This window comes from Myotis nattereri (genome assembly GCF_964212035.1).
Source record: "Myotis nattereri genome assembly, chromosome: 6".
Taxonomy (NCBI): Eukaryota; Metazoa; Chordata; class Mammalia; order Chiroptera; family Vespertilionidae; genus Myotis; species Myotis nattereri.
In genome coordinates, this window is record NC_138081.1 from 93,445,973 (window position 1) to 93,472,702 (window position 26,730).

The 26,730-nt window shown below is 36.2% G+C and overlaps 1 protein-coding gene across 1 annotated transcript in view; it reads left to right on the forward strand.

Moving 5' to 3' along the window:
- SCAF8 (SR-related CTD associated factor 8) overlaps positions 1-26,730 on the forward strand; it is a gene marked incomplete at its 5' end in the record, with an annotated part of 66,330 nt that overhangs the window by 15,858 nt on the left and 23,742 nt on the right. The window contains 7 exons of the mRNA XM_081094176.1: positions 14,836-14,919; positions 16,190-16,234; positions 19,843-20,004; positions 22,168-22,321; positions 23,171-23,301; positions 25,343-25,519; positions 26,514-26,593. Of these exons, the coding sequence (XP_080950302.1) occupies positions 14,836-14,919; positions 16,190-16,234; positions 19,843-20,004; positions 22,168-22,321; positions 23,171-23,301; positions 25,343-25,519; positions 26,514-26,593 (833 nt within the window). The remainder of the gene's footprint in view (positions 1-14,835; positions 14,920-16,189; positions 16,235-19,842; positions 20,005-22,167; positions 22,322-23,170; positions 23,302-25,342; positions 25,520-26,513; positions 26,594-26,730) is intronic.

The following is a 26,730-nucleotide window of genomic DNA, read 5'->3' on the forward strand; positions in this document are numbered from 1 at the left end:
ACTCTTGTTCATAAAATAGGTTGCCATACGACAACAGCATGTATTTCTTGGCAGGGAGGTATTTATTGTACAGTAACATCACTTAGCCAGCTTTTTTCTAGCAACTCAGTAAAAACAGCCTTTGGTTAGAAAGCCCATGTACCTTGATCTTTTTCGAAGGAGTGCAGTTACTCTATAAGCCTGTATCCTTAGCATGTTTCTGATATTCACATTGTAATGATGGTGGCTACTTGGTAACTACCTTCTTTAAATTTTCATAGGCTACTGTTTAGAAGGCTCCTGGTGCAGGTATATTGAAGTATGACAAGGCTACAAAATTAATGTGGCTGCTATGATGTGATAGGTTACAATTGGCAAGAAAGAAGGTAGTTGTTTCATCATTTAAAAAATGGGATTAGATAAGGTAAGCCCTAGGATCTCTTAAATGTTAACCCCAATGAACAAGTTTTCCAATTTTCATTAGTTTTAGGTTATTCATTTTAAATATAGGGATATAATGATGCCTTCCCTGACTACCTCTCATATTTGATTTAAATAGTTAAAATGTTGGCTGGTTTTAAAATATTAAAAAATGGTTTGAATACATAAAATTATAAGTTTATAAAGTTTTTGAAAGCTAAAGAATACTAGTTATAATATCCTTGGTTTTTTAAAAATTTTTGTTTTCTAAAATAGTTTTCTTAAAGAAAACTAAAAAATAAGAAGTAGAGATAGTTGGAAAAAAAGGCCGCAACTGGGAACTTTTGGTGTCATTGTGAATATCTCTGTCACCCTGAAAGATAACTCCATATTACAACATAGTTAATACTGGATAAAGTTATGGAGATTATGAGTATAAAGAAAATGCTAGATTGTGTTCAGCATATTTTCCAAGTTGGAAAATTAGTTGAACAAAACTTTTCAGCAGCAGAAAGTAACAGAATATAAACCATCATGTATTTTGTATCAATAATATTAGTTGACATAAGAATTGTTTTACTAAATTCATCAAGGCTTTTAAGAAAATCAATTTTAGACAGTTATGAAGAGGATAATTTTTGCTTAAGAATATACATTTAAAGTATTTCAGATATACACATACACATTTATAATATTTACTAGAGGCCCAGTGCATGAAAATTCATGCACTTGGAGGGTCCTTCAGTCAGGTCTGCCCCCCTCACAGTCCGGGAGCCCACAGGGGATGTCCTACTGATGGCTTAGGCCCACTCCCCACAAGGAGCGGGCCTAAGCCACAGTCTGGCCTCCCTTTGCAGGAGGCGACCAGGCCAATCAGGGAAAGGCGCTGCCCCTATACCCTGCCACTGCTGCTGCCTCTGGCCTCCCTCTACGGGAGGCCATCGGGCTGATCAGGGGAAAGCACCGCCCCCATCACCCTGCTGCTGCTGCCACTGCTGGCCCTCGCAGCCACTGCAGCTTTGTCTGGAAGATGTCTGGTCTAATTAGCATATTACCCTTTTATTAGTATAGATATGTACATAACTGCATATAGAAAGGCTTGAAGGCAGGCAGCCTTACCAGCCTTTTAACAGTGATTATTTCTTAAGCAGTATGTGGATGGGGTGCAGTGAATGAGAGCTTTTAATATGTAGAATTTTTCACAGTCAGCATTTATTACCATATAACTTTTCTAATATTTCCCTCAAACCCAAAATACTACATGTCTTAGCTTTTGGGAGAAGGATGGAGTTGGCCTATTTTAATATTATTTGAATTTAATCTTTTAGATAAAGTGAGTTTCATTGTTAAAGGTTGGAAAACTGAAACCTGTTTGAGGATTGCTTAAAATTTATATTTAAATGGAATTTATTTAGCTGTTAACTTGATCAGTAGACATTAAATATCTTAGTCTGATGTTTTACAGTTTTCTTGGTTATTACTTAGGTTGATACTATTACATGATATAGCTCTACAGTTATCTATCATCTTAATGACTCAGTTGTATATGTTTATGCTCAGTTGGTTGCTAACTGCTGGACTTTTTATTTTTTTGGAAAATGTGTGTCTTGGTAGCCAAAACTAAGTTTGAGATATGATTTTGTAGCTTATTTCCAATTTGAATTTAATGAAGTCACTTAGCCTAAGTTTATATATCTATAAAATGAGAATAATAAATATCATTGGGCCATTCTGAAGGTAAAAGAGATATAGCATTTGTGATAGTGTTTAATAACTGACAGTGCTATAGAGATGAAAAATGTTTCTATTATGTATGCTACAGTGTGTCTCTTTAGTCTTTGTATTTGTTGCTCTATTTCTGAAATGAAATATAGGCTGATAGGCTCTTCTTGTTCTATTTATAGTCTGTCTGATATTTGGTCTTCAGTATTTTATTCTATGTCTCTTCAACTATTGTCTCTTTAGGGATGACTTGTATTTTGACTTTTCTCTTCTGGGATTCAGTCTTATATCTTCTAGGTATTTTGTGTACATTTGTTCATGAAATAGGATCCTAATCACCTTGTCTTTCTTCCCCAAACTTATTACTTTTACACTTTATTTTAGTAATAAAATCATGTTCCCAAATACACTTGAAAACCTGGGTACCTCCCTTTTGTTTATATCTTTTCAGTCACAAAATTCAGTGAATTATATTAAAAAGATGTTTTGCATCCTTCCTTTCCTTTTTATTCTCAATCCTAAATAATAAAAATAAATATTGGTACTTTAGTCAATGTCCTCATCACTTTCCCCTTGCTATAACTATGTTTATCATATACATTGTTTATATGCAATACTATGAAACAGTAATACTTATTCTATGCGAAGCTCTGCATTGTATATTCCCGTCTGTGTGTCTTGTTACGGGAACTCAGTGACAGCATTCTGTTGAGATTCTAATCCTTTCCCATTAGGAAATAGCCACTTCTCCAGTCCTTTCAGGAACATTACTGCTCCTCAGGAGAGGTTGACTCAGGAGGGGGTTACATATGGAAATAGTGTGGAGGCAGAATCACAGCTGAACAGGAATGCTTTCTTTTTCAAAAAAAGTCAGCCCATTTTACGTCTGTTTTCTTCATTAAACCTTTTCTCTGTTGTTTCCAACTAGATGTACATTTCATTTGTCTGAATACCTCCCCCATTTTTATATTTTGGCACTAAATTACGACATGTGTTCTTGTTTTCATGAGGCAAAGTTTTAAGTGTTTAAATGCCACTTTGTTAGTATATTGTTTCTCTGTTAAATGCCGTTTGGGAGGAGAGGGGAGAAAAACAAATATGTTAATCCACTAGTAGTTGAGTAAATTGTTTCCTCATACACCAGCTTTTTAATATACACACTTCAAATTAGTGTCTCCATAATATTATCTGTGATTACATTTTAGACACCTCCTACTGGGGATCAAACCGCAGCCCGGGCATGTGCCCTGACTGGGAATTGAACCATGACCTCTTGGTTCATGGGCCAACGTTCAAGCATTGGGCCACACCAGCCGGGCTGTTCTGTTTTATTTTAATCGGGCTAGCATTACCTTGAGAAAGTTCTTATCTAGTGGGTTAGTTAGGTTATGGTTTGATAAAAAGTAGAAGACCATTCTAGGTGGAGAGAATAGCATGAAATAGAAAATAGGACTTTTGTTCTTTTTTAATTTTAAGGGAATATTCTATGTCAAATAAATTATATGCAGTTGTTATTACTGATACTTTTCTGAATATTTTTCCTAGTCTTATTTTTGCATTTAATTCATACATATATAAAGTTGTAGTTACTGCAGATATTTTGTATTTGTTACGTAACATATTAGACATTTTCTTACTTGTACATTAACAATACATTTCTATTACTCAGTATACCTTAAAACTCTCTTTCTGGACTTTTTAAAAACTGTCGTGTAATATCTTACCTAAAAATAGACAAACATGTAAATTGACTGTCCCTCCGCTATGCTCACCAGCCAATCAGAAGAGTATGCAAATTAACCCAACAAATATGGCGGTTAATTTGCATATGTAGGCGTGAAGCAGCAGAGCAAAGACTCAAGGCTCTGGCCGGAGCGAAGGCCTGGGTCCCCGGTGCCGGAGGAAAACGGGTGCCAGCAGCCAGGGGAAAGGAAGGCCTATTGCACGAGTCTCTTCGTGCAGCGAGCCTCTAGTGTTATATAAAAATAATCGTGATTATTTATCCTGTCCGTTTATTTAAATAAGTAATCCTGTCCATTTACTTAAAGTATATAGTCACGAGTGAAGTTTTTATACCTCTTGTGTTTAGCAACATGCTACATTTTTCGTCGATAGTGTAATTTTTCTTTAGTTCTAAAATTTCTATTTTTATTTTGTAGTTTCTTCTTCTCTGCTGAAACTTCTTTGCATTTATTTCAACAGTTTTTCTCCTTTACCTTATTGAGGATGATTGTAACTTTAAAGTCTTCGACTGATAATATCAGTGTCTTCATGGGGTTGGCATCTGTTACCTTTTCCCTTGAGCAGTGTGGACAGATTTTCCGTGTGTGTGTGTGTGCGTGTGTGTGTGTGTGTGTGCGCGCGCGCCAAGTAGGTTTGGCTTTTATATACTGGACATTTTTAGTATTGTAGGACTTCATTAAATCCTCTGGAGAACATTGATTCAGGCATTGAACTTGGTAAGGTTCGGGATGCAAGCTCTGTGTTGCCTTTTTGTGGTTATTCCAATGTCACTCCAATTTCAGAGCATTTATTTTGCTATTTAGGTGCGCCCAGCACATGTGCCACTCAGGAGTTCATCTCTGGGCATTGGGTTTACACAGGTTTTAGTTCTCGGATTCTTAGCTGCTGGGCTTCTTGGGGTCTCTTTCATGAAGGCCCATTCCAGAGATGAGCCCAGGACTTGTTAGTTCATACACAGAATTAGGGGAGCTGCTTCTCCAGCTTCCTCTGGGTTCCCCCATACTGTGTGCAGGTTCCAGGACTTCCTTTTCCTGCTTTCTCTTTCTGGAGATGGCTCTTCTCTTGGGGTTTTAGATGCTGGTGTGGCAACAGTGGCTGCCCTGTAATGCTTAGAAGAGCCAGGGGAGAGAAAGAAGAGTGGGGCATACAGGAAGAGCCCCCTCCCTGAGAACATGGAGGAGTCCTTTCAGCTAGCCACCAGACAAAGGGGGTCTCCCCTGGTGGTTTTGCTTGTAGTATTGGCAAACCTGTTGGATTCTGCCAGGTCTGGGATCAAAGCCCAGAGATGATAGAGGAACACAAAACACTGAAATTTTTGTGTTCAGCACCCATACACAGCCTCCTCGCCTGCTGTCACTGGTCACATTCAAGTTTGACTCTAGTGTTTAGTTGGCTTGCTGTTTACTTTTCAGAGTCCGCAGGCAGTTGCTTTTTGTAGTCTGGTATTTTAGTTGTAGTCAGTGTGAGAGGGCTGTAGTTGGCTTACTACATCTTGGCTCAATGTAACTCATGTACTTTTTTTAAAGAGTATTTTTTAACCCCCTTTATTCCAAGAATTTGGAAAAGATACAAATTTGTGCATTGAATTAAGGACCATGCAAATAAGTTTTTGTGATCTAAATTTAGTTTTTTTAATGGTCTTTTTTTTGTGGGAGGGAGATTGATTACAGTTTGCCTGTTATTAACACAGTTTTAAAATATAGCTTAGATTCTAAAATAAATAGCTTCCTTTATAACAGTATTAAAAATTGTAATGTTAGCCTTAGACATCTGCCAATGCTTGAGAAATATGATATTCTACTTAATAATAGAAAAGATTAATTATTTATGTGAAAATGCTTATAGCCCATAGGAAAGAATAATTGGTTATAAAGCACATAAACATATACATTTGTCATAATCTTGTTAGTACTTACATATATCAAATTATGGCCTTATTTCCTTTTTCTTTTCTTTCTTTCTTTTTTTTTTTTTTTGAACAAGAGGATTTCTTTTTTAATCCCTCAGAGCTTGGTATATAGGATTGATCTTACTAGACAGAGGTTTGCTTCAAATTTATAATTTTAAGAAAATAGACATAATTCCCCCTTTTGTAGTTTTTTTTTTTAAATATATTTTATTGATTTTTTACAGAGAGGAAGGGAGAGAGATAGAGAGTTAGAAACATCGATGAGAGAGAAACATCGATCAGCTGCCTCCTGCACATCTCCCACTGGGGATGTGCCTGCAACTCAGGTACATGCCCTTGACCGGAATCGAACCTGGGACCCTTCAGTCCGCAGGCCGACGCTCTATCCACTGAGCCAAACCGGTTTCGGCGTATTTGTAGTTTTAAAACAAGAGGTTCTGGATTTGAGATTCTGAGGAAGATGTACAATTTTGCATTCTTTTCACCAAATAACATTTACTACCTTCATTGTGTACTTAACTACATACTCTGAAACTGTGTCTATTTGTTTCTTAGAATAGCTTCTGTCTCCAGATGTACTCAATTTGTTCCATGAAGACAGAGACCTTGTCTGCCTGTTCTATTGGGTCTGTAGTGCTGGCACTAATGAGTATATTTGATTTGAGTGCAGAATTGTTGGGTTATAGATGACTTACATTTTCTATCTTTTGTGCTTAATTGTATTTTTTATTTTTTTCTGTACTAAAATATTTTTATAATGAGAAAAAGTATGTTGTTTTGAAAAAACAGTTATTTCTATGTTTACTCACTGGTTTTTAGGTATAATAACATTTGGGATTTTATGTTATAAATGGTCTTCCCCCCCCCACCCTCAAAGGTACATTTGAAACTGTTCTGAAGTTTTCATATTAACACAACACATTACTTAGTATAAATTGTTAAAAGCCTGATCTGAGGGGGGATCCTTGCAGAATATCTTTAACATAATCTTTTGGCCTTTGCTCTTTAAAAAATTGATTGCTCAGGAATATTGCTACTTTAGTAGAAGTAAACCCACACTTATATTTTTAGAGTTTTATTTCAAACATTTTTTTTATTTTTATTGATTTTTTACAGAGAGGAAGGGAGAGAGATAGAGAGTTAGAAACATCGATGAGCGAGAAACATCGATCAGTTGCCTCCTGCACATCTCCCACTGGGGATGTGCCTGCAACCCAGGTACATGCCCTTGACCGGACTTGAACCTGGGACCTTTCAGTCCGCAGGCCGACGCTCTATCCACTGAGCCAAACCGGTTTCGGCTCAAACATTTTTTACAGAGAAATTTACTTTAAAAATCTTAGGAGGAAGTCACTGTTGTTCACATTTAGAGTGTGCTTTTCTTAATGTTGACTCTGATACAGTTAATTCTAATGTTATTTTCTGGTTACATTTTATGTCAAAGGCATCTGACTTTGTATGTTACTTTGTTACATGCTTATATTGTCTAATATTTTATGTTGTGTCTCATACCAAAAATAATATGGAAGATGGTGTTCTTTGGGAAAAGAGAATTTGTATGTTAGGGAGTGAGAAATTTTGGATGTAGAGAATATCTAGTTTTTGACTTGTTGAAGTAAAATTTGTAATAAGGTCTATTGGTTCTCAAGTATTAAAGTTTGTGAATAATAGGCTCTTTTTAAAAGTTATATTTATTGGGGGTAACATTGGTTAATAACATAATTTTCAGGTACACAACATTGTGCTCACCATCTCTTACCGTCTATTTTACTCCCTGCACCTTCCCACCCCCTTCATCTCTGGTAACCACCATTCTGTTGTCTGTATGAATTTTTGTTTGTTAGTTTGTTACTTTTTGTTTGATATTCTATATAATAAAAGCCTAATATGCTAAGTGTCCAGTCATCTGGTCATCTGTACAACCAGTCAAAGCGTAATATGCTAATGATATGCTAAGGCTGCTCAACTGCTTGCTATGACATGCACTGACCACCAGGGGGAGACGCTCCTCCCCGTAGGTTAGCTTGCTGCTGGGGTCCAGCCAATCGGGACTGAGCGAAATGGGCCAGACACACCCAGTAACCCTCCTTTGGTCCCTCCCCAGCTGGCCAACCTGTGTCCCTCCCTGGCCCTTATCATGCACTGGTAGGGTCCCTCAGCCTGCCTGTCCCCTCTTGCAATTTGGGACCCCTTGGGGGATGTCGGAGAGTTTCGGCCCAGTGGCGGAACAACTGGTCGCTGTGATGCGCACTGACCACCAGGGAGCAGATGCTCAGTGCAGGAGCTGCCTCCTGGTGGTCAGTGTGCTTGCACAGGGGGAGCACTGCGCAGCCAGAAGCTGGGCTCACGGCTGGCAAGTGCAGCGGCGGTGGCGGGAGCCTTTCCTGCCTCTGCAGCAGCACTAAGGATGTCCTATTGCTGTCAGTTGGACATCCCCCAAGGGTTCCTGGACTACGAGAGGGCGCAGGCTGGTCTGAGGGTTCCCCACCCCCTCCAAGTGCACGAATTTCGTGCACCAGGTCTCTAGTTCCACAAAAGAGTGAAATCATACACTTTTTGTCCTTTTACATCTCACTTTACTTAGCATAATACTCTCATGTCCTTTCTAATACCTTGATTTTGAGTGGTGGGTATCTGGAATTCTTCAGGACAAATTATTTTTCTCTTTGGTTATACAGTGGGGCCTTGACTTACGAGTTTAATTAGTTCCAAGACCGAGCTCGCTAAGGAGCTCGTTAACTCAAATTACTCTATCAACTCAATGCAAAAAATCGGCCGAGAGACAGCTGGTATCTCAAAAAACTTGTTAGTCGGGACACTCGTAAGTCAAGGCCCCACTGTATATTCTTTTGTATGGACTGTGGCTTGAGTATTCTTCTCTGTTTCATCAGTTACCAATCCTTACACATTTCCATTTTCTGGAAATTTGTGACATATTGCCTGCTGATTCTACTACCCTCTTCTGCTTTTCATTGTGAGTTGTTATACCTTCTGAATTTTTTTATTTATTGTCCTCTCAGTAGGGAGAGGAAAAGACAAGTGTCTGTGGTTCGCATGCTATCTTGCATTGAAAGTGTCAAGATTGTATTAGTTTAAGAACTTCTATGATTTCTGATTTCTTTGGAGATTTAAGGGATCCTAACTAGTAATCTCAAGTCCCGAAAGGACCACTGTTGAAAAAATGGATTGAGTTGATTACTGTTTTAGTTGCTTTAGGTTCACACTTAAGGTTAATTCCATTGGTCATAGAACCAACAACTTTGAAGGCATAAAATTAGTCTGTAAATGAGCAAGATTTCACCCAAATTTTGATGGTTCTTTGGGGTATGTCACAAATAAGTTCTTTGATGGATTCTTCCAAGGTGATAATAGTATTTACTTAATAATGTTCAAGTTGAAAAAGGCACTCATTTTTGAACTGAAGAGTACTTGAAATAACAAGCAATAGAGTACAACATTTTAAGTTTGGGGTAACGAGCTTCACTCAGTGTGTAGATGAGGGAGGGCATGAAGATGCTTTCTAAGGACAGAGATTGCAATGTGTATCCTCCCCAAATAGTGCACATTTGTAGAATTGAGAAACATTGCCTAAATGTAGGGGTTGGCCTGCTTTTGTAAATTTTGTTGGAGCATGCCCTGCCCATTTATGTATGGATTTTCAGTGGCTGTTTTCTTGCTATGGGGATAGAGCTAAGTATAAGTAGTGTGATAGAGATCATGTGGACTCCAAAGCCTAAAATACTAACTGTGCTGACCCTGGCCTGGGTGTAATCAGCAACTTAAAAAATCTTTATTAGAAATGAAAGTTTTTGTTGCAGTAGCCACTAGCATGTAAGATATCCCAGTTTAGGTAAAAGATTCTTCAAACCTTGATTTGATTTGAAGAAGTTGTTTTTAGATCTAAAAATAAGTATTTGATGTGCATATAAGTGATAGTATAGAAATTTAAAATGTTACTAATTCAAAGAGCACTTATTTTTCAGTGTACCTGAGGGGAGTTGAAACATAAATAATGAATTAATTAGACTGAAAACCCAGGCTGTTTGTTTACATCTTTCCTTTAAATTGATAAGTCTTGAGTAGCCAAAGGAAGGGGCAGGTTAAGACTGGATTTCATTTCATTCACTGGGGTCAGATGGATAGAGTTTGGGTAAGTAAAGAATTGTTCACACGGTATTAGGTACCATTAGAACATAGCGCGTGAGGGGGGAAAGCTTGAATGTGGGAAGCAGAGTGTAGACACAGCAGGCACCAGTAGCTCTAAAGAAGTTACTAAAGAAGTAGTGTAAACGGAGGGAATAATTTGATGGAATGGCATAGCAGGATCAGCAGCCACTTTAGACTTTGGAAAACATGGTAGTAGGGAGTCAGACCCCAAGAAATAGATGGTGGGATTACAACCCATATTTGAGAACACTGGGTCTGCAGAGAGCCAAGCCTCGGGAGCAAGCAGCCATGGTCTTCTGACTCAAGCAGAGAGAGGAGAATTGTCAGGCAAAGGAAAAGAAAGGTTCCAGAGTCAACTTTTATTCTCTGACATTTTCCATTGTTCAAGCCATGGTGTGTTTTCTGTCCTGGATCAGATTTTGAGTGGTAGGTTATATACAGGGTGTCCCTGTATACAGTGGAACAGCTGATAGCTCAAGTGATGTTTCTTTTCAGATTTAACCCATTGGAATTATAATTATTCAAAGTGTGTTTACATTTTTTGGAACACCCTGTATTTGATTAGAATGAAGGTTTAAAATACTGAATGGTTATAGTGACATCCATAAAAATTCTCAAGTCTTTGATGGAGGTCCAAGATGATTGAGATTGATGCAATGGTGGAATATGTAGACTATTTAAATGTGAAGATGGAAATAGAATAGAAGGAAACTGGATGATGACAAGCTGTTTCTGATGTCATGTGCTGGGTAACACTAGTTCATTAAGTGTGTAAATTTATACACCTACTTCAAAAATAACTTTGAAGCATCTTAGCATTGTTAATCACAATTGAAAATAGATTTTATTTTTGTATACAACAAAACTAGTTAAATATAGCAGAGAAGTAGATGTTAGTAGATGTTTGAGTATATGTTTATACTACTAAACATCAGCAAGGTCCACCATAGAAGCCAACGCACAAGAAAGGGGAAACGTTAAATCATCCTTTTTCAATAAAAATAAGCACAAGGGAATTAGCTGAGTAATTCTTATGTTTCTGAATTCAAGGAAAATATATTTTGTGAATTTTTGTATAAGGGGCTTTTTGGTACAGATAACTATTTCTTTAACAGGTTGCTAAAAGCGTTCTAGGGGAAATTTTTATCAATCTTTATTAAGTTAAGAACAATATTAAATTTTATTACAGGAATTCACTGAGGAATTAGATGAAATGATCTATGCCTGTTTCCTGATGATCAGAGTTCATAAAGAAACGAGATTTTAGAGAATCTAGAGAAAAAGTTGGAAGCATAATATGTATTCAGTGATCCTTTGAAAAATACTAAATTACTATTTCTCTGAGTAATGCCTTAAGTTTCTGTAGTAGATGCATTGTTTAAATGCAGTAGATTTAGAAAGGGGTTCTCAGATGAAAGGTGACTTTTTAGATTGTTGAAAATGTTTGACAAGTCTAAATTATTTTTCCACTACCTCACCTCCCAGAACCTGCCTTTCTCACCCCCTCTCTAACCACCTCCCCCCTCCCCCCCCCCAGAAAGAAAAAAAAAAAGCCTGAAAGCAAAGCTTTAGTCTGCTAAAGTATGGACTAATTATTGCTTGATTGAAATTTCAGGGCTTACCAAAGAAAATGAAAGTAATGTATTATTAACCATAGGTAGAACTTGATATATTTTCATTGCCCTAGTAATATAAATGACTATAGAAAGGACCTTCAAATGGCTTAGTGAAAACATGTTTGATGGTCTTTTAGTGTTGTTCACTTAATGGAGAATAACTGCCAAAGAGGAAGGTTTTAATAATGGCCAACTTTGTTGAGCTACTTTATTTTGTTCTAAAAAGTTTATGCGCAGTGTTTCTGTGAAATGAGTGTTTTTATTTTGTAAGCGAGAACACTACGCTTCGGAGGCTGAACACGTTGTAGGAAGAGGACTTGGTTGGAATTCACATCCAGGTCTCTGTGTAAAGCTTGTGCAGCGCTTTGTCTTGTATTTGTTCATTTTAATTTGTTAACGAAACATACATTCTCTACTGGACACAGACACAGAGGATACAGTTTGGTGCAAAGGAAAAAGTCTAAATAAAGTCAGGGTTTCATTCTTAGAGCTTATTCTCTAGTAGGAGAGGGCAGTAGTGGGTCTCAGATGGGCAGCAATAAATTCTTTGCTTTACATGACTTGTTATAAGCACTATATATAGAATGTGTTGATGTTATTTTGCACCTGGTGAGTCTGGCATGGAGTAGGAGTTATGGCTACAAATATATTGAAGTTCCCTGTGAGTTTGACAGAGATGGCACTTCTTAAAGGAACTGATGAGATCCTCATCCTGGTTGGGCGTTATTATCAAGAGGTGGGCAGCTTTATGGACACTTACTGTACTTCTACCAGGATTGATTTCAGCTTGTTCCGCTCTTGGTGTACAATTACCTCTTCTTAACTTACACTGCATTAAGGAACTTACATCTAATGTGTTTTATTAATACTCAGGCATTAAAAATCATACCAGTAAATGCCAAATTACTGTAATGAATACTTCGAAGGCAACTAACAGTAGAGTGAGAGCATAAAAGAAGGTTTTGATGTGGTTGGGAGGGGTTAGGGAAGGCTTTCCTCATTAGGTGATGCTTTAACTAAGATGGATGAGTATGCATTAACAGCGGGGAGGCCCTGGTGGAGAGTATTCCAAATAGAACAAACCCATTTTAAAGGCTTTGAATTGTGAACTGAAAAAGATCTTTGTGCCTGGAGCAGAGGGTTAGGGAGGGAATCATGGGGTGAAATGAAACTGGAAAGGTAGGCAGGAGTTAGGTCAAGGCAGGACATTGTGTATGTAGATTTTTGTGTTTCTTCAAAGAATGGGAAGTCACTGACCTTTTTAAGGGGTAGAGAGAATGGTTGGTGAATATTAATCACCTAACCAGATTAGTTTTTGTAAAGGCAGACATGCCACATTTAGGCGTTCTCTGTATGAGAGATGAAAGTAATTTGGACTATGGTTGTGGTGGTGGTTGGAGGAGGAGGAGGAGAAACAAATATGGGGAAAACTGGGTAAAAATGAATAGAATTCAGTGATGAATTTCTAGTTTATTAGTCAAACTTGCTTTTATTGTCTGTACAAGTTGTTTTTGCACTGTTGTAATGACCAAAGGTTAGTTTCCAGATTGTATATAGTATCTTACAGCATTATTTAAAGCCTTAGCATCACTGAGTACATTGCAAATTTTAATCACTATTCATTTAAGCTCAGTTATTTCTTGTTTCCTAATTCCCCACCTTCTCTCAGTTTTCTCTCTAATTTCCTCTCTAAGCAGTATTATCCTTTGCTTAAAATAGAAATTTCAAAAAAGATTTTTTTGAGGGGGAGATTATTGCTAAACAAGAAATCTATTGATTTTTAAAAAGTTTTGAGATACAATTCACATGCCATATAATTAGTCAATTTAAAGTGTATAATTCACTGGTTTTTATTATGGTTGTATAACCATCACCACATTTAATTTTATAATATTTTCATTACCCCTAAAAGAAATGCTGTACTCATTAGTACTCACTCCATACTTCTTACCAACTCCCCCCTCTTCCACATTGTAGACAGTCACTAATAGGTTAGTCCTTTCTGGACATTTCATAGAAATACTGGAGGCCCGATGCATGAAATTTGTGCAAGAGTAGGCCTTCCTCCCCCTGCTCCTGCCACCGGCTTCCCCTGGCACCCAGGACCCAGGCTTCCCTCTGGCCGCTGGCAGACACCTGGGACCCGGGCTTCCCTCGTAGCCCCGGCTTCATCCTGAAGGTCGTCCAGAAAAACCTCTGGTCTAATTAGCATATTATGCTGTTATTATTATAGATAATCCTATAATTGTTTTTTTTTAATTTAAAATTTTTTAATATGTTTTTATTGATTTCAGGGAGAGGAAGAGAGAAAGAGAGAAACATTGATGAGAGAGAAACATTGATTAGCTGCTCCTGCATGTCCCCTACTGGGGACCAAGCCCACACCCAGGCATGTGCCCTACCTCTAATCAAACTGGCAACCTCCTGGTGCATGGACTGATACTCAACCACTGAGCGACACCTGCCAAGCTGTTTTATTTTTAAATTAATATGGCTTTTCTTTTTTCTTTTTTTAATTGAGTATAGTATTTTTTAAATTCATCTGTTTTGTAGCATGTTTCATTTTTGTTTTCATGGCTAATAATTTCTTTATTAAATTTTCATCAGTTGGTGGACATTTGGGTGGTTTTCACTTTTTAAATGAGTTTTCTCATGAATAATGTTGCAGTAACATTTGTGTACAAGTTTTATGTGACCATGTATTTTCAACTCATATATATACTTGGGAGTGGAATTGCTGGGCTATATTGTATATTATTATGTTTCATCTTTTAAGAAACTGTCAAACTGGTTTCCAAAGCTGCTGTACCATTTTACATTCTCACGAGCATTGTATAAGGGTTCCAGTTCCTCCACATTCTTACTAACACATTATTTTCTGTCTTTTTTTACTATAAGCAAGTTGACTCGGTACCTCATTGTAGTTTTGATTTTCATTTCCCAGATGGCTAAATGATGTTGAACTTGATTTTTAAAAGAAAGGCAGTACTTTGATTTCATTGAGAATATAAAATTGGAAATGTTTGGTAATTTCATATAATTGCTTAAAGACAGTTTTGCTGAATTTAAAATTTGTTGTGGCTCAGTTGGTTGGATTGTCCTCAGAGTCAAGGCACATATTTGGTTATGAGTTCAATCCCATCTGGGCATGTATGGGAAGGCAATTGATTGATGTTTCTCACATTGATGTTTCTCCTTTATTTCCTCCCCTCCCTCTAAAATCAATAAGCATGTCCTTGGGTGGGGATTAAAATTTGTTGTTGTTGTTGTTTTTATCAGCTGTATTCCCTGAATGACTACAAGCCACCAATTTCGAAAGCGAAAATGACCCAAATCACTAAAGCAGCCATCAAAGCTATTAAGGTAATAAATTTTATTCTTGTTTTTAAATAGAAAATACTGCAGTAATATTTTGGAGCTGGAATAATTTTTACAGATTATATATGTTCTTCCTCTTTACAGAGTTAATACATATTCATGGAGAAAAACACAAAAATGAAAATCTATCACTTTAAACTCTCCCACCTAGAGATAAACACTTAACATTTTGATAACTGCTCTTCCGTAAACTTTGAGCCAGCATTTTTCCTTATTTTTCTTAGGCGGGTACGATTTTAGATATGGGCACATTTTGGAGGATGTGTTTAACACTGTTATTTGGCACACTGACTTTACAGAATGTTGAAATTTTGAATTAGTAAAATTTTTCTAAAAATTTTTTTATTGCTTTTTTTTTTTCCTTTTTAATTGTATTAAATATTTGAAAATGAGCCATTATGAAAAATAATTGAGCCTCATTGTACATAGGGCATTTGAATTGTGGGAAGAGGCCACAGACATTTAGCCATTGCTCTCATACAATGGTTTTGAACATGTTGACTCATGGATACTTCTGAAAATCTCAGGAAGAGGTTGGATCTTCTCTAGAGAAGTATACATATACACAAAATTTATTGGCGTTAAGGACCTTTTGATGCTCAGCCATAGACATCTCTCTAAAAGGTTCCTGTTTCCAAAGCTAAGACTCCCTGATTGAGTAGGGCTATTAAAATTGAGAATGAGTGCTTATTTTTAATTATGTAGTTATTTATTAACCTGTGGGTATTTGGTGGTATGTTTTCCTACTCTGAATAAGAATATCAGCAATACCCTGAAGTACCGGAGTAAGCAGGGAGATAATGACTTTGAAAACAACTCCCTTGCATACATTTATTAATGCTTTTTGTTGACATTTATGTGATTTTTCTACTATGCTAATTTAGCTTAAAAAATGATACTATAGAAAATCTTTTCCTTTTGCACAAATAAGAATATATATCTGCCGGTCTGCTTATCACAAATATTTTGCTGTCATTATAAATTGTGAAAATATGCTTTCATAAAGACAATTCTTGTGTATCTGTGTTAATGTAACACATCTTGAATATAATGCCATATACCTACTTCAGGAATTCCTTTACTGATTAGATATCATAGGTAGTTGTAAAGACCAGTTACATGAATGGCTGTCTCAAAATTCATGATTAATATTCATTGTTTTGATAGACCTTTGAAACTATAGTAAATCCTATGTTTAGCAGGAAAATGCTAAATGTAAGCAAACATTTTTAAAACCATGCTTTATTTTTTTTAGTTCTATAAACATGTGGTACAGAGTGTTGAGAAATTCATTCAGAAAGTAAGTATATAATTTTCCTTATATATGCTTAATGAATTATAATTATAGATTAATGCCTTGTGCTCTTCTCATTTAAATCAAATATACCCAAGTTGAAATTGTTTTAATGGACTGTTCACTTTATTTTCTAACTAGAGGCCCGGTGCACAAAAATTCATTCACTTGAGGGGGGGGGGGGTCGCTCAGCCTGGCCTGTGCCCTCTGGTAATCTAGGACCTCTCGGGGGATGTCCACCTGCCAGCGTAGGCCCGCTCCCTGGGGGGATTGGGCCTAAGCTGGCAGTCAGACATCTCTCTGGCAGCCCAGGAGCCCAAAAACATTGGTAGTTGGAAATTCTAAAGCCTTTAAAAGTCTTTCTGAAAAGGTTTGAATGTCTAGAGCAGTGCCTAGGGATCTTGTTAAAATGCGGACTCTGATTCACTAATGTGGGAGGGGCTCAGATTGCATTTCTGTTTCGAGATGATGCCTTTGCTTTTAGTTCCTAAACCACAGTTTGAGTAGTAGGGGCTAAAGGATAAATATGAATTTATGCATTAATGTTTTTTGACTGATCTGATTTGGGGCAAGGGCACTTTTAATTAGTTATTTCAGAATCTTAGGTACTCCTTGGGTGAGCACAGTTATTTTTATTGTGTGATAATTGTAGAGTCAATCTGAAGAAGCAGGTCAGTAGCTGAGGGAACATTTTTTTTGAAGTGAAGAAAATGGGTGGAATTTAATCTTCATTTGTAGGACACTGCAATATATGAAATACCACATAAATAAGAAACCTATTGGAGGAGAAGCTTTGTATAGTATATATAATTTGGAACTGTTCAAGTATAGTTTTTGTTTTAAAAAGTGCTACAGTGACAAACCACATCCACATTTAAAGAGTTCTTAGAGAAACTGTAAGACAAACTTAAACCAGACAAAGTGTTATCGGGGAAATTGGGGTTTCCTTTTCCGCACTGCATGCTGGGGGTGGAGTCATTCTGACATCTAGAAAAAGAATTTTCTGAGACTCACCCTAGAGAATGAATGATTTTTATTTGTGTGGAATTACATCCCTGGGTTTTCAAAGTTCCATTTTCCCTAGTGCAGTTATAGAAGTGCAGCTGGGGCTTCAGCAGAGCTAGAAGCAAAGCCAGTGTCCAGAGTTTGCGTTCCATATTGCAGCCAGGTCCAGGTTAGCCTCAGGCTAGTTGCCCATTAGTCCATTGTGTGTGGGCAAAAGCAGGGGAACCAAGAGAACTCGAGCCCCTCATGCAACAAGAATCCCAAGAGAGCCAAGAGCAAAAAGAGAGTGTAGTCCTTTGTTTAGGGAATTAAATATCCCAAATTTTGCTCCTTTTCAGTAGCCACACCCTTCTGGCTACTGACTTATTCCCAGGTGTCACTGATAGGCAGGTACCTTCAATGTCATCCCAACTTTACTGGGTATGAAGCTGTTCTCTCTGCATCCAGTCCCTTCCCCCAGCCATGTGTGGGGCACAGACCAGTGGGTCCCTGGGGAGTGTAAAGCTTTAGTTTCCTGGTGAAGCTGCCCAAGTGACATGCCTATAATATTTGGCCTTCCCTTTGTCCCTTTCCTTTTATTAATAACTAGGTTAATTATAACTATCAAAAGTACACAGCTAACAACTTTTGCCTCAGTGTACAATCTAAAAGTTAAAGGTGCCAGGAGGGCTACCCTGAACTTGTAATGTGCAGCCTTCAGAGTTAGTTTTTGGCCCATTTTGATCATTCCTCTTCTTCAAAGAAGAAACACTTCTCAGTCAAGTATAATGATTATTAATGAAGCTTTATAGAGCTTTATTAATGAAACCAGAGGCCTGGTGCACAAAATTTGTAATTTGTGCATGGGAGTGAGGGGCTCCCTCAGCCTGGCCTGTACCTTCTCACAGTCTGGGACCCTCACTCCTTACTGCCCACCTGCAGCAGAGGTGGGAGAGGCTCCCGCCACCGCGCTCGCCAGCTTTTGGCTGAGCGGCGCTCCCCCTATGGGAGTGTATTGGCCACCAGGCGGCAGCTCCTGCGCCGAGCGTATGTCCCCTGGTGGTCAGTGTGCATCATAGCGACCAGTCGTTCCACTGGTCTTTTGTCTGTGTGGTGGATTTGCATGTTAGGGTCTTATTATATAGGATTTTGTAGAGTTTCGGTTTTGTCCACACTGCCACATTCTTAAGTCATTATGCTAAATTTCCCACCACAATGAACAAGGTATACAATCTGTTCAACTGTTTCACCACTTACGTAGTTGGTTATAGCCCATACAGCTTCCTTTTGAGTCTTAAAGTCTTCCTTAGAGAGAATGCCAAAGAGGAATGACATTCCCTAGTCAATGTCTGGGGGGAAATTTAAATGTGTGTGTTTTTTTGTTTGTTTGTTTTTCATTGATTTCAGAGAGAGGAAGGGAAAGGGAGAGAGAGATAGAAGCACCAGTGATGAAAGAAGAATCATCAATTGGCTGCCTCCTGCATGCCGCCCCCTATTGGGGATCAAGCCTGAACTGGGTATGTGCCCTGATCAGGAATTGGAATCAGTGCTTGTGAATTGGTACTAAAGGTCTCTTCATTTTCTTGACTTAATAAATACCTTAAGGAAAAGGTTCTTAAAAAGAATTTGAAGGAACATATGAAATACATCATCTTGGTTTTTTTCAGTGAAATCACTCATTTATCAGTTAAAAGTCCTAATAGAAATGTGTGTTTTTGTGTTGGGGGTGTATTCTCACTGGTACTTGAGTTTCCAAGAACATAATTTTGATTTGGTGCTGTTTATGATTTCTAGGAAATTACTTAATTAGATCCAAAAGTTGAACCTGCTTTTTGCAGCCATGATTTCATTTTAATCAACACTATGTTTGGGAAACAGGTTTTATTATGCTTTTGGATATGAAGACAAACTAAAAGCAGTGAACTTGTTAGTAAAAGGATTCTGAATTGTGCTCACCTAACTAAATAGGCTAGAAAAGCTTGTGGCAAGAAAGGAGGAGACTTTATGTTCTTCAGTTTGGGTAATGGACAGGAAGGTTGAGGAACATCCTTGGAATAGCCAAAAAATGTTTTTGTAGAATAAATTCTTGGAATCAGAATGGGAGTGTCTTAACTTTTTACAGGTGTGGTATTTGAGAAAAGTTTTGAAACTTCAGGCTCAGTACATTTAGAACGCTATAATTTGCCATTTGGTATTTGTTCCTACATTAGTACAGAAACCCTATTGTTACCTGTTTCACATGAAAGCTGATGCACCTTGGCAATGCTTTTTCAGAGCTCTTCTTTCCTGGATTTGCTGCTTCCTTCCATGGGGCTTTGCAAAATCATTGCCCGTCATTTTTAATTATAATTTTTTTAAATTATTCTTTTTTTGTTGTTGTTGTTGTTTTGTTATTCAGGATAATTGTGCAGTCCTACATTGGAACTTAGGTGATTGACAATTGAAATGAGTGTGTAGAGTAGCCCAAGTAGATTCTTTAAAGTGCAATTCCAGACAGATGGGATGGGGAATAGTCAATGTCTGAATATGCAGAACCTTAAAATGAACAGTGCTTAAGATGATTTTTGTCTGCCAGGAATTTTACCTTCTCATTTCCTTACCTTTCAACTCTTCTTTTTTTTTTTAATCAGTGTAAACCAGAATACAAGGTACCTGGACTTTATGTTATTGACTCCATTGTACGACAATCTCGACATCAGTTTGGTCAAGAAAAGGATGTGTTTGCACCCAGATTTAGTAATAACATCATTAGCACTTTCCAGAATTTATATCGTTGCCCTGGGGATGACAAGGTACGCTTTTTCTTCTTTTTTTTTTTTTAAGTGGACAGATAACATTACCTTTTGGGGCTTAATGAGACTCGTTAGATTATCTTAATTTATGATTTTATGTTATCTTTTACTCTTCAGTTATTCTGAATTTGAATATTTAGTTACACTACCCATGTTCCTTTTTGTTCTTAGAATCTTTTTAAACAGAGTGGAAAGATGTAGGTTGATTTTGCTACTTTTTAATTTATTGAAACAATTGATGCTAAGGAAACTTGCTATCATGAGCTTTTGGGATTATACTAAAATTTCATTTATTCATCTTCATGACCAATTCAGAATTTTGATTGTTTGACTTCATTTACCTACTTAGTGTCTGTGAAAAACAGATTTGTGAAGCAACTAATAGAAAATAACTAACCTGCATCTCAGAATTCTTTTGTAATGGTAGAGTTTTATTGGTGCTGGAAACCACACTACTAGGCCTGCTAGGTCTGAATGAGTAAATATTCTGTACCACACAAAAAAGGCCTTACAGCCTAAGGGAGAATAACAAGGGGTTGTTTATCTTCATACATGCGCAAAGATGCTAAAAGTTTACTTATTTTGTGTGTTGATTTGGAAATTTATTGTGCTCTTCTGACCAGATTGATTGCGATATTGATTATGTAGGAAAAGATAAGAATAGATGAAGAAGAATGGTTGCTTTAAAGAAGAGCCACAAAATTTAGGTAGTTTTTATTTTTAATAATTACAGTCTTTAATCAAGAAAAAAATGTTATAATGGATATATATGGAGATATTATTGCATCAATTTTTGTAAACAATTCTTAAATATGCTTGCTTGAGAAACAGAACTTTCTTTTACATTTACTTTGGTACTTTGATAATTCTTTTCAGGCAAAAAGAATGTTTCCAATTTTAAGTGACTTCTCATAAGTGATTCTTAAAATAGACACCTTAGAATCCCATCTAAAATAACTAATTTAAAATTTTATGTGTACATTTTTTGAGGTTAAACACTTAGAAATATCACTAATTTGGATTTGGATTTCTATCAGTTACTATGAACAACAAATTAGTGTTGAGTTTGTAAACTTCATGATAATTTTCTCAGTTATAATAGAGTTTAAGGTACAGAGTTATTTATTTTTTAACCCTAGTAGGAAAGATGACATTGGCACTATAATCTCAGTCATAGTTTTGAGGCACTATTTGCATGTAGGTAGATACATACATGAAACTTGTCAGAGACTGGCTAATTTTGAATTAGCCATTGTCTTGGGAACTAGAAGATTTCTTTCTATAAAGCAAAAAACTGTAAGGTACATTTTAAGTGTTCACGTCAAAGAAAGGATAGTCAAATCAGAAGGTATGAAGCATTCTTTGTGTAATTTTTTATGCTTCATTTGAAGTACAAAAGTTTGCATATTAATCTAGATTGGACATACTTTGAAAATCATCAGTATAATATTATAAGGGATTTAAAAATGAACCAGATCTTCATTTTTAAAATTGCTGCTTTTACTATTACAAAATATATACATTAATGTAGAAGTCTCTTTAATATTTAAGCTCAGCCTGTTATTTAAGTTATTTTCCTAATTGAGTAAGTAATGTTCCAATAATAACTAATACTTAGTGCTATTTAAAGAACTTTTGTATGCTGAACAGTTGTGAAAGAGTGTAAATTTGGTTAAATTCTTATTTGAGGAAGTAACCTCCCCAGTCCTTAGACAGTTTTAAAATAAAATTTTTTATAAAGTCACGTATGATAAGGACTTTGTCTTGGTGTTACTTGTTTAAAAGATAAAGTTAAAATCAACTACAAATATGACTTTAGTACTGATGTGAATCCTGACCTGCCGCAGCAGCTTGACATTTCTCCAGCCAACCATAACCGTGATCTCATTAGACTTCACATGGCAGCTGAAACCTAGTTGCCCTTCCCGCCTTCTGCTAAGCGTAGCTTTAACTTAACTTGTGTATCTGTCAGAATGAGTCTGTGTGGTTTTTTCCCAAGTCAGTTAAGGTTACCGAATGCAAAATTATAGAAACAATTTCAGGGCTGGAAAGTTCTGTAGAAATTATTTTAATCCACCCCCCCCCCCCCCCCCCACTGGCCAAATAGTATGTGCTTAGGTTTAAAAGCAAAAAAATCAGTGTCATTTTTCTTTTTTCTTCTAGAGTAAAATAGTGAGAGTATTGAATTTATGGCAGAAGAACAATGTATTTAAGAGTGAGATTATTCAGCCTCTTTTGGATATGGCAGCAGGAATTCCTCCTCCAGTCGTCACACCTGTCCTGGCCAGTACTACTGCTGCTATGAGCAATACCCCAGGTATGTTGCTTTGATACAGACTTATTCTCCAAATATTGTGCCCATACTTCTCAGGTGATTATTCATATGTAAAATAATGATTCCGCAGTGCAGGAGCATTTGACTAGACTAGGTAATTGAAAAGTAATTTGAAGGAAAAATAAATTCAGAAATTACATTTGTGTGTAATTCATTTCTAAAAATTAGGGAGCTGAATATTTTTAGTCCTTAGATACATAAACATAAAAAGCCTTTGGGAAATTGGTGTGTCAGTTTGGTTTTTCCTGATTTAACTGCCTGTAATCTTTTAAACTTCTATGCAAATCAACTTGATAATATTTCACAGTATACTAGAGAAACATAGTATTATAAGAAACCATGAAAAAATTTGATGGAGCCAATAATACTTTAATAATCTGAAAATCAGTTCTTGAGTTTTAATTGACATACTTTATCATATCCAAGAATTACATTTGTTAACATTTTGGTATATATTTAGTTTTTGGTGTGTGTGTGCATTTTTGAACAAAAATAGCTTTATATATACTAGTTTATAACTTTTCATTGAAGATTGTATTTTGGTTAATTTTTTATGTAATTGATTTTCATCTGTAGTAAGATGTTTAATGATGGCTGAGTATTATAGTAGTAATTTAAAGTAGTTAATTGTAGACAAGAATGGACCATCCTTTTGGTATTTTAACCTATCTAATTCTGTAATGATTTTTCAAAATGGAGACAATAAAATGAAACATTTATATAAATTTGTATGTGTTTTATGAAAGTGACAGAGCAAATTTCTCTACCTCTTCAAGCTTTATTTATTTACTTAGAAATTTATTGGGGTGGGTGTGATGTCTCTTTTTAAAGGAACTCCTGTGACACCTGTTACTCCAGCCAATGTGGTCCAAGGTTTACCTGATCCATGGGTATCCCAGATAGCAAATACAGATACACTTACAGCTGTAGCTCAGATCTTACAAAGTCCTCAAGGCCAGCAGGTGAGAAGCTTTTTTATATTGACAATGATATAGAACTCATTATTTTCCTAATGGATTGTTTCATAATGCACCGTCTAGAACAGTGGTTCTCAACCTTCCAAATGCCGCAACCCTTTAATACAGTTCCTCATGTTGCGGTGACCCCCAATTTCATTGTTACAAATTGAACATAATTAAAGCATAGTGATTAATCACAAAAACAATATGTAATTATAGATATGTTTTCCAATGGTCTTAGGCGACCCCTGTGAAAGGGTCGTTCAAGCCCCCAAGGGGTCGCGACCCACAGATTGAGAACCGCTGGTCTAGAATGTGTGTGTGTTTTCTTAGCACTTACTATCTTGTTACAGTGTATAAGTTACTTACTTTGTTTATTCTGTTTTTTCCTATTGGAATGTATGCTATACAAGGGCAAGGGTTTTTGTTCTGTTCACTGCTGTATCTGTAGTTTCTAGGTTCTAGAAACTACATTTAACACTTTTTTTGTAGAAGGAATGAATAATGTATATTGGGTATACAGAATATCTCAGAGTTGAGTTGTCTGGAAGGTAAGGTGGCCTGTGCCTATACTTGTAAGTTATCAGTGAAAAAGTTGAAATGATAGATTAAAGCGTGGGGCTTGGGTTTTACCATACATAAATGGTGAGCTGAGAAATAAAGGATTGATAAAAAGCAGTGGTGAATTGCTAGATATTTTTATGTTGAAGTCACATGATCTGAACTGTACTTTAATGGGTGAGAGAGGAGAGAAGGTCTGGAGAGGAGTATCTTTGTTTTGGTAACAGTGATAATGTAAGGGAATAATGACTGTGAAAAGTAGTAGGGACTTTAAAAAAGGACAATCTCAAAAAAAAGGGACAATATAAAAACCAATTCAATTATATTCATATATCAGACCCAATTTCTACATTTTTGGCACAGTTAGGAAACTGAATTGATAATACATAAAATTATTGGATTATTAATTTTATTTTGTGATACTGATATTTTGAAAATCATTCATAAAGTAAATGTTTCCATTTTTAAAAATACTTAAAATAAATACTTTTAGCAGGAGATGGGATTTTCCAGGAGAAATAATACATAGAGTCAAGAAGACAGTAATTGATAGAATATCAAGTGCAGAGTAGAGGAAAGTAGGATCCTGCACTGGTTTATCCCTGGGTGACTGAAAATATAACAGTGCTATTGGGGACAAATGGGGTGCCAAAAGGGCCAGTTAAAGTGTGTAAAGGAAAGATGTGGCCTCCCTTCCTCCTTCCCTCCCCAGTTCCCCATTATTCCTTTCTCTCTCTCCCTTTCTTCCTCCCTTCATTCTGTCTGTTCTGTAGCTTCCTCAGTGCGGTAATTCAACCATCATATATTTTTAAAGTATTTTTTTTTTGGTATTATATTAGCAGTCTGTAGTAAATGTTTATTTGATAGCTTAATGACTCCTTTGTTTCTTAATGTTGCTATTTTAGATAGGCATGAAATTATTTTACTGTCATCTTGAGTAGTGTTTGTACTTCCTCCCGCTAAGAGGGTGGATGAGAAGAAGGGGGAAGAACGGTTACTTTCAACTCTTGTTGCACTGTTCACCTTTACTTTCCTTAGTTTTGGACTCTGCTTCAAGGGACAGATTTCTTTGCTTTCCTGCTTTGAGGAAACATGCTGTCAGATGTCAGATCTGAAAGATAGGAAAAGCAGTTGTAGTCAGTGCTTGTTCTTTTACAGAGATTAAGTTAATTGAAGAAGAGATGAAAAGCTTAGTGAAAAGAAATGAGTGTGCTTGTGATGAGTTCTTTATCTGGTTATCATTGAACGAACACTTTTTTGTTTTCTGACTTTCCAGAAGCAAGACAAATTTATTAAGGAATGTTCTATATAGGGCACACAAAATTTATTTTTTAAAAAAATTAACTCTTGTTTTGTGTTAGTTTACATTTTTTTCTTCATCTCCAAAAACTAGAACGAATTCTATTGACTAAAAGCTTTAGATGGGCATTCTGATAAAACCCACAACCTGTCTATATTAATTTTCCCGTTTTTTCCCTTCCAGTTTCAGCAGTTAATACAAACTTTACAGATACAACAGCAGAAGCCCCAGCCTTCCATTCTGCAGGCCCTGGATGCTGGTCTTGTCGTTCAGTTGCAGGCTCTGACCGCACAGCTTACAGCTGCAGCTGCAGCAGCCAATACGCTCAATCCCTTAGAACAGGGAGTGTCTTTTAACAAGGTAGAAATTAAGTTATCAAGTCTGTTCTATGTGAATTATGGGATTTTATATACTATCATGTAGGTAATTGAGTTTTATCATAGAATTATTTCAATATCTACTGTACAAGATGTTACCAGTTTTACAAAAGGCTCAAATTTCTTAAATTAAGTACTTTTATAATTCTTTTTGAAACATTTACAATATTTTCCTTTGCATAAAGATAAACGATTTTTAGGTCAGTAAAATCGTGAATTCACCCTTAAGGCAAATAATTATTTTCTGAATTTCTAAATTTCTTTTTTGGATGTTACAAATGTATTAATTATGGTGTTCTATAATTTTAACCTGCTAAAATTAAAGCTGTTCATTGTGTAAGTTCAAAGAACAACTTTTCTACAAGTTGTCATTATTCTATAATATTTTGATAAATTGAGGTCTATCATGTTTTTTAAGTTGAAAACTTTCACGTATAGCTTATTGTGTGATATGTTCATTATTCTTGTTAATTATGGGAATATTAAAATACCTTGGAAGTGTTACCCATAATTTATTTTTGCTATTATTATTTTCCATAGAAAATGATTTATTGAGTTACTAGATTTTTTCAGCCAGCAGCTTCTAAGTGTAATTTAGCCTGACTCTAAATAGCTAGACCACATAAAATTCTTCAAATTGATCATTTAGAAAATAGGGGAGCATTTTAAGAAAACTGTACTAGGAATAGATCATTGATTATAATTCTAGATATTTTTATCAAGCTTTATTACCATTGGCAAGCCAGTTTATTTTGATTCTAATTTTTTCAAGAAAAGATCCACTCAAATAAAATGTTTTAGTATATTATAACATGAAAGGATTATATGAAACATTTTCATATTAACTATTGAGTAATACAGATAAATTAGTGGGATGTATTGACCTTTAAATAAAATAGCATTTGTAACATATTTGTGAGAAGCACTTCTTAATCTCCCTCTTTCTCTTCCTCCCCTTCTACACTCCCCTCCCCCAGAAGTTGATGGATAGGTTTGATTTTGGAGAAGATTCTGAGCATAGTGAAGAACCCAAAAAAGAAATTCCAACTTCTCAACTGTAAGCATCATTATGTTTTTCTTTGTAACCATAAATGTTTGATGGTTTTTTTTAATAAACATTGGATGGAATGCTGCATTCTGAACTACTAGATATCCTTTGAATAAGTTAGGCTGTTTTGTTCTAACATTACAAAA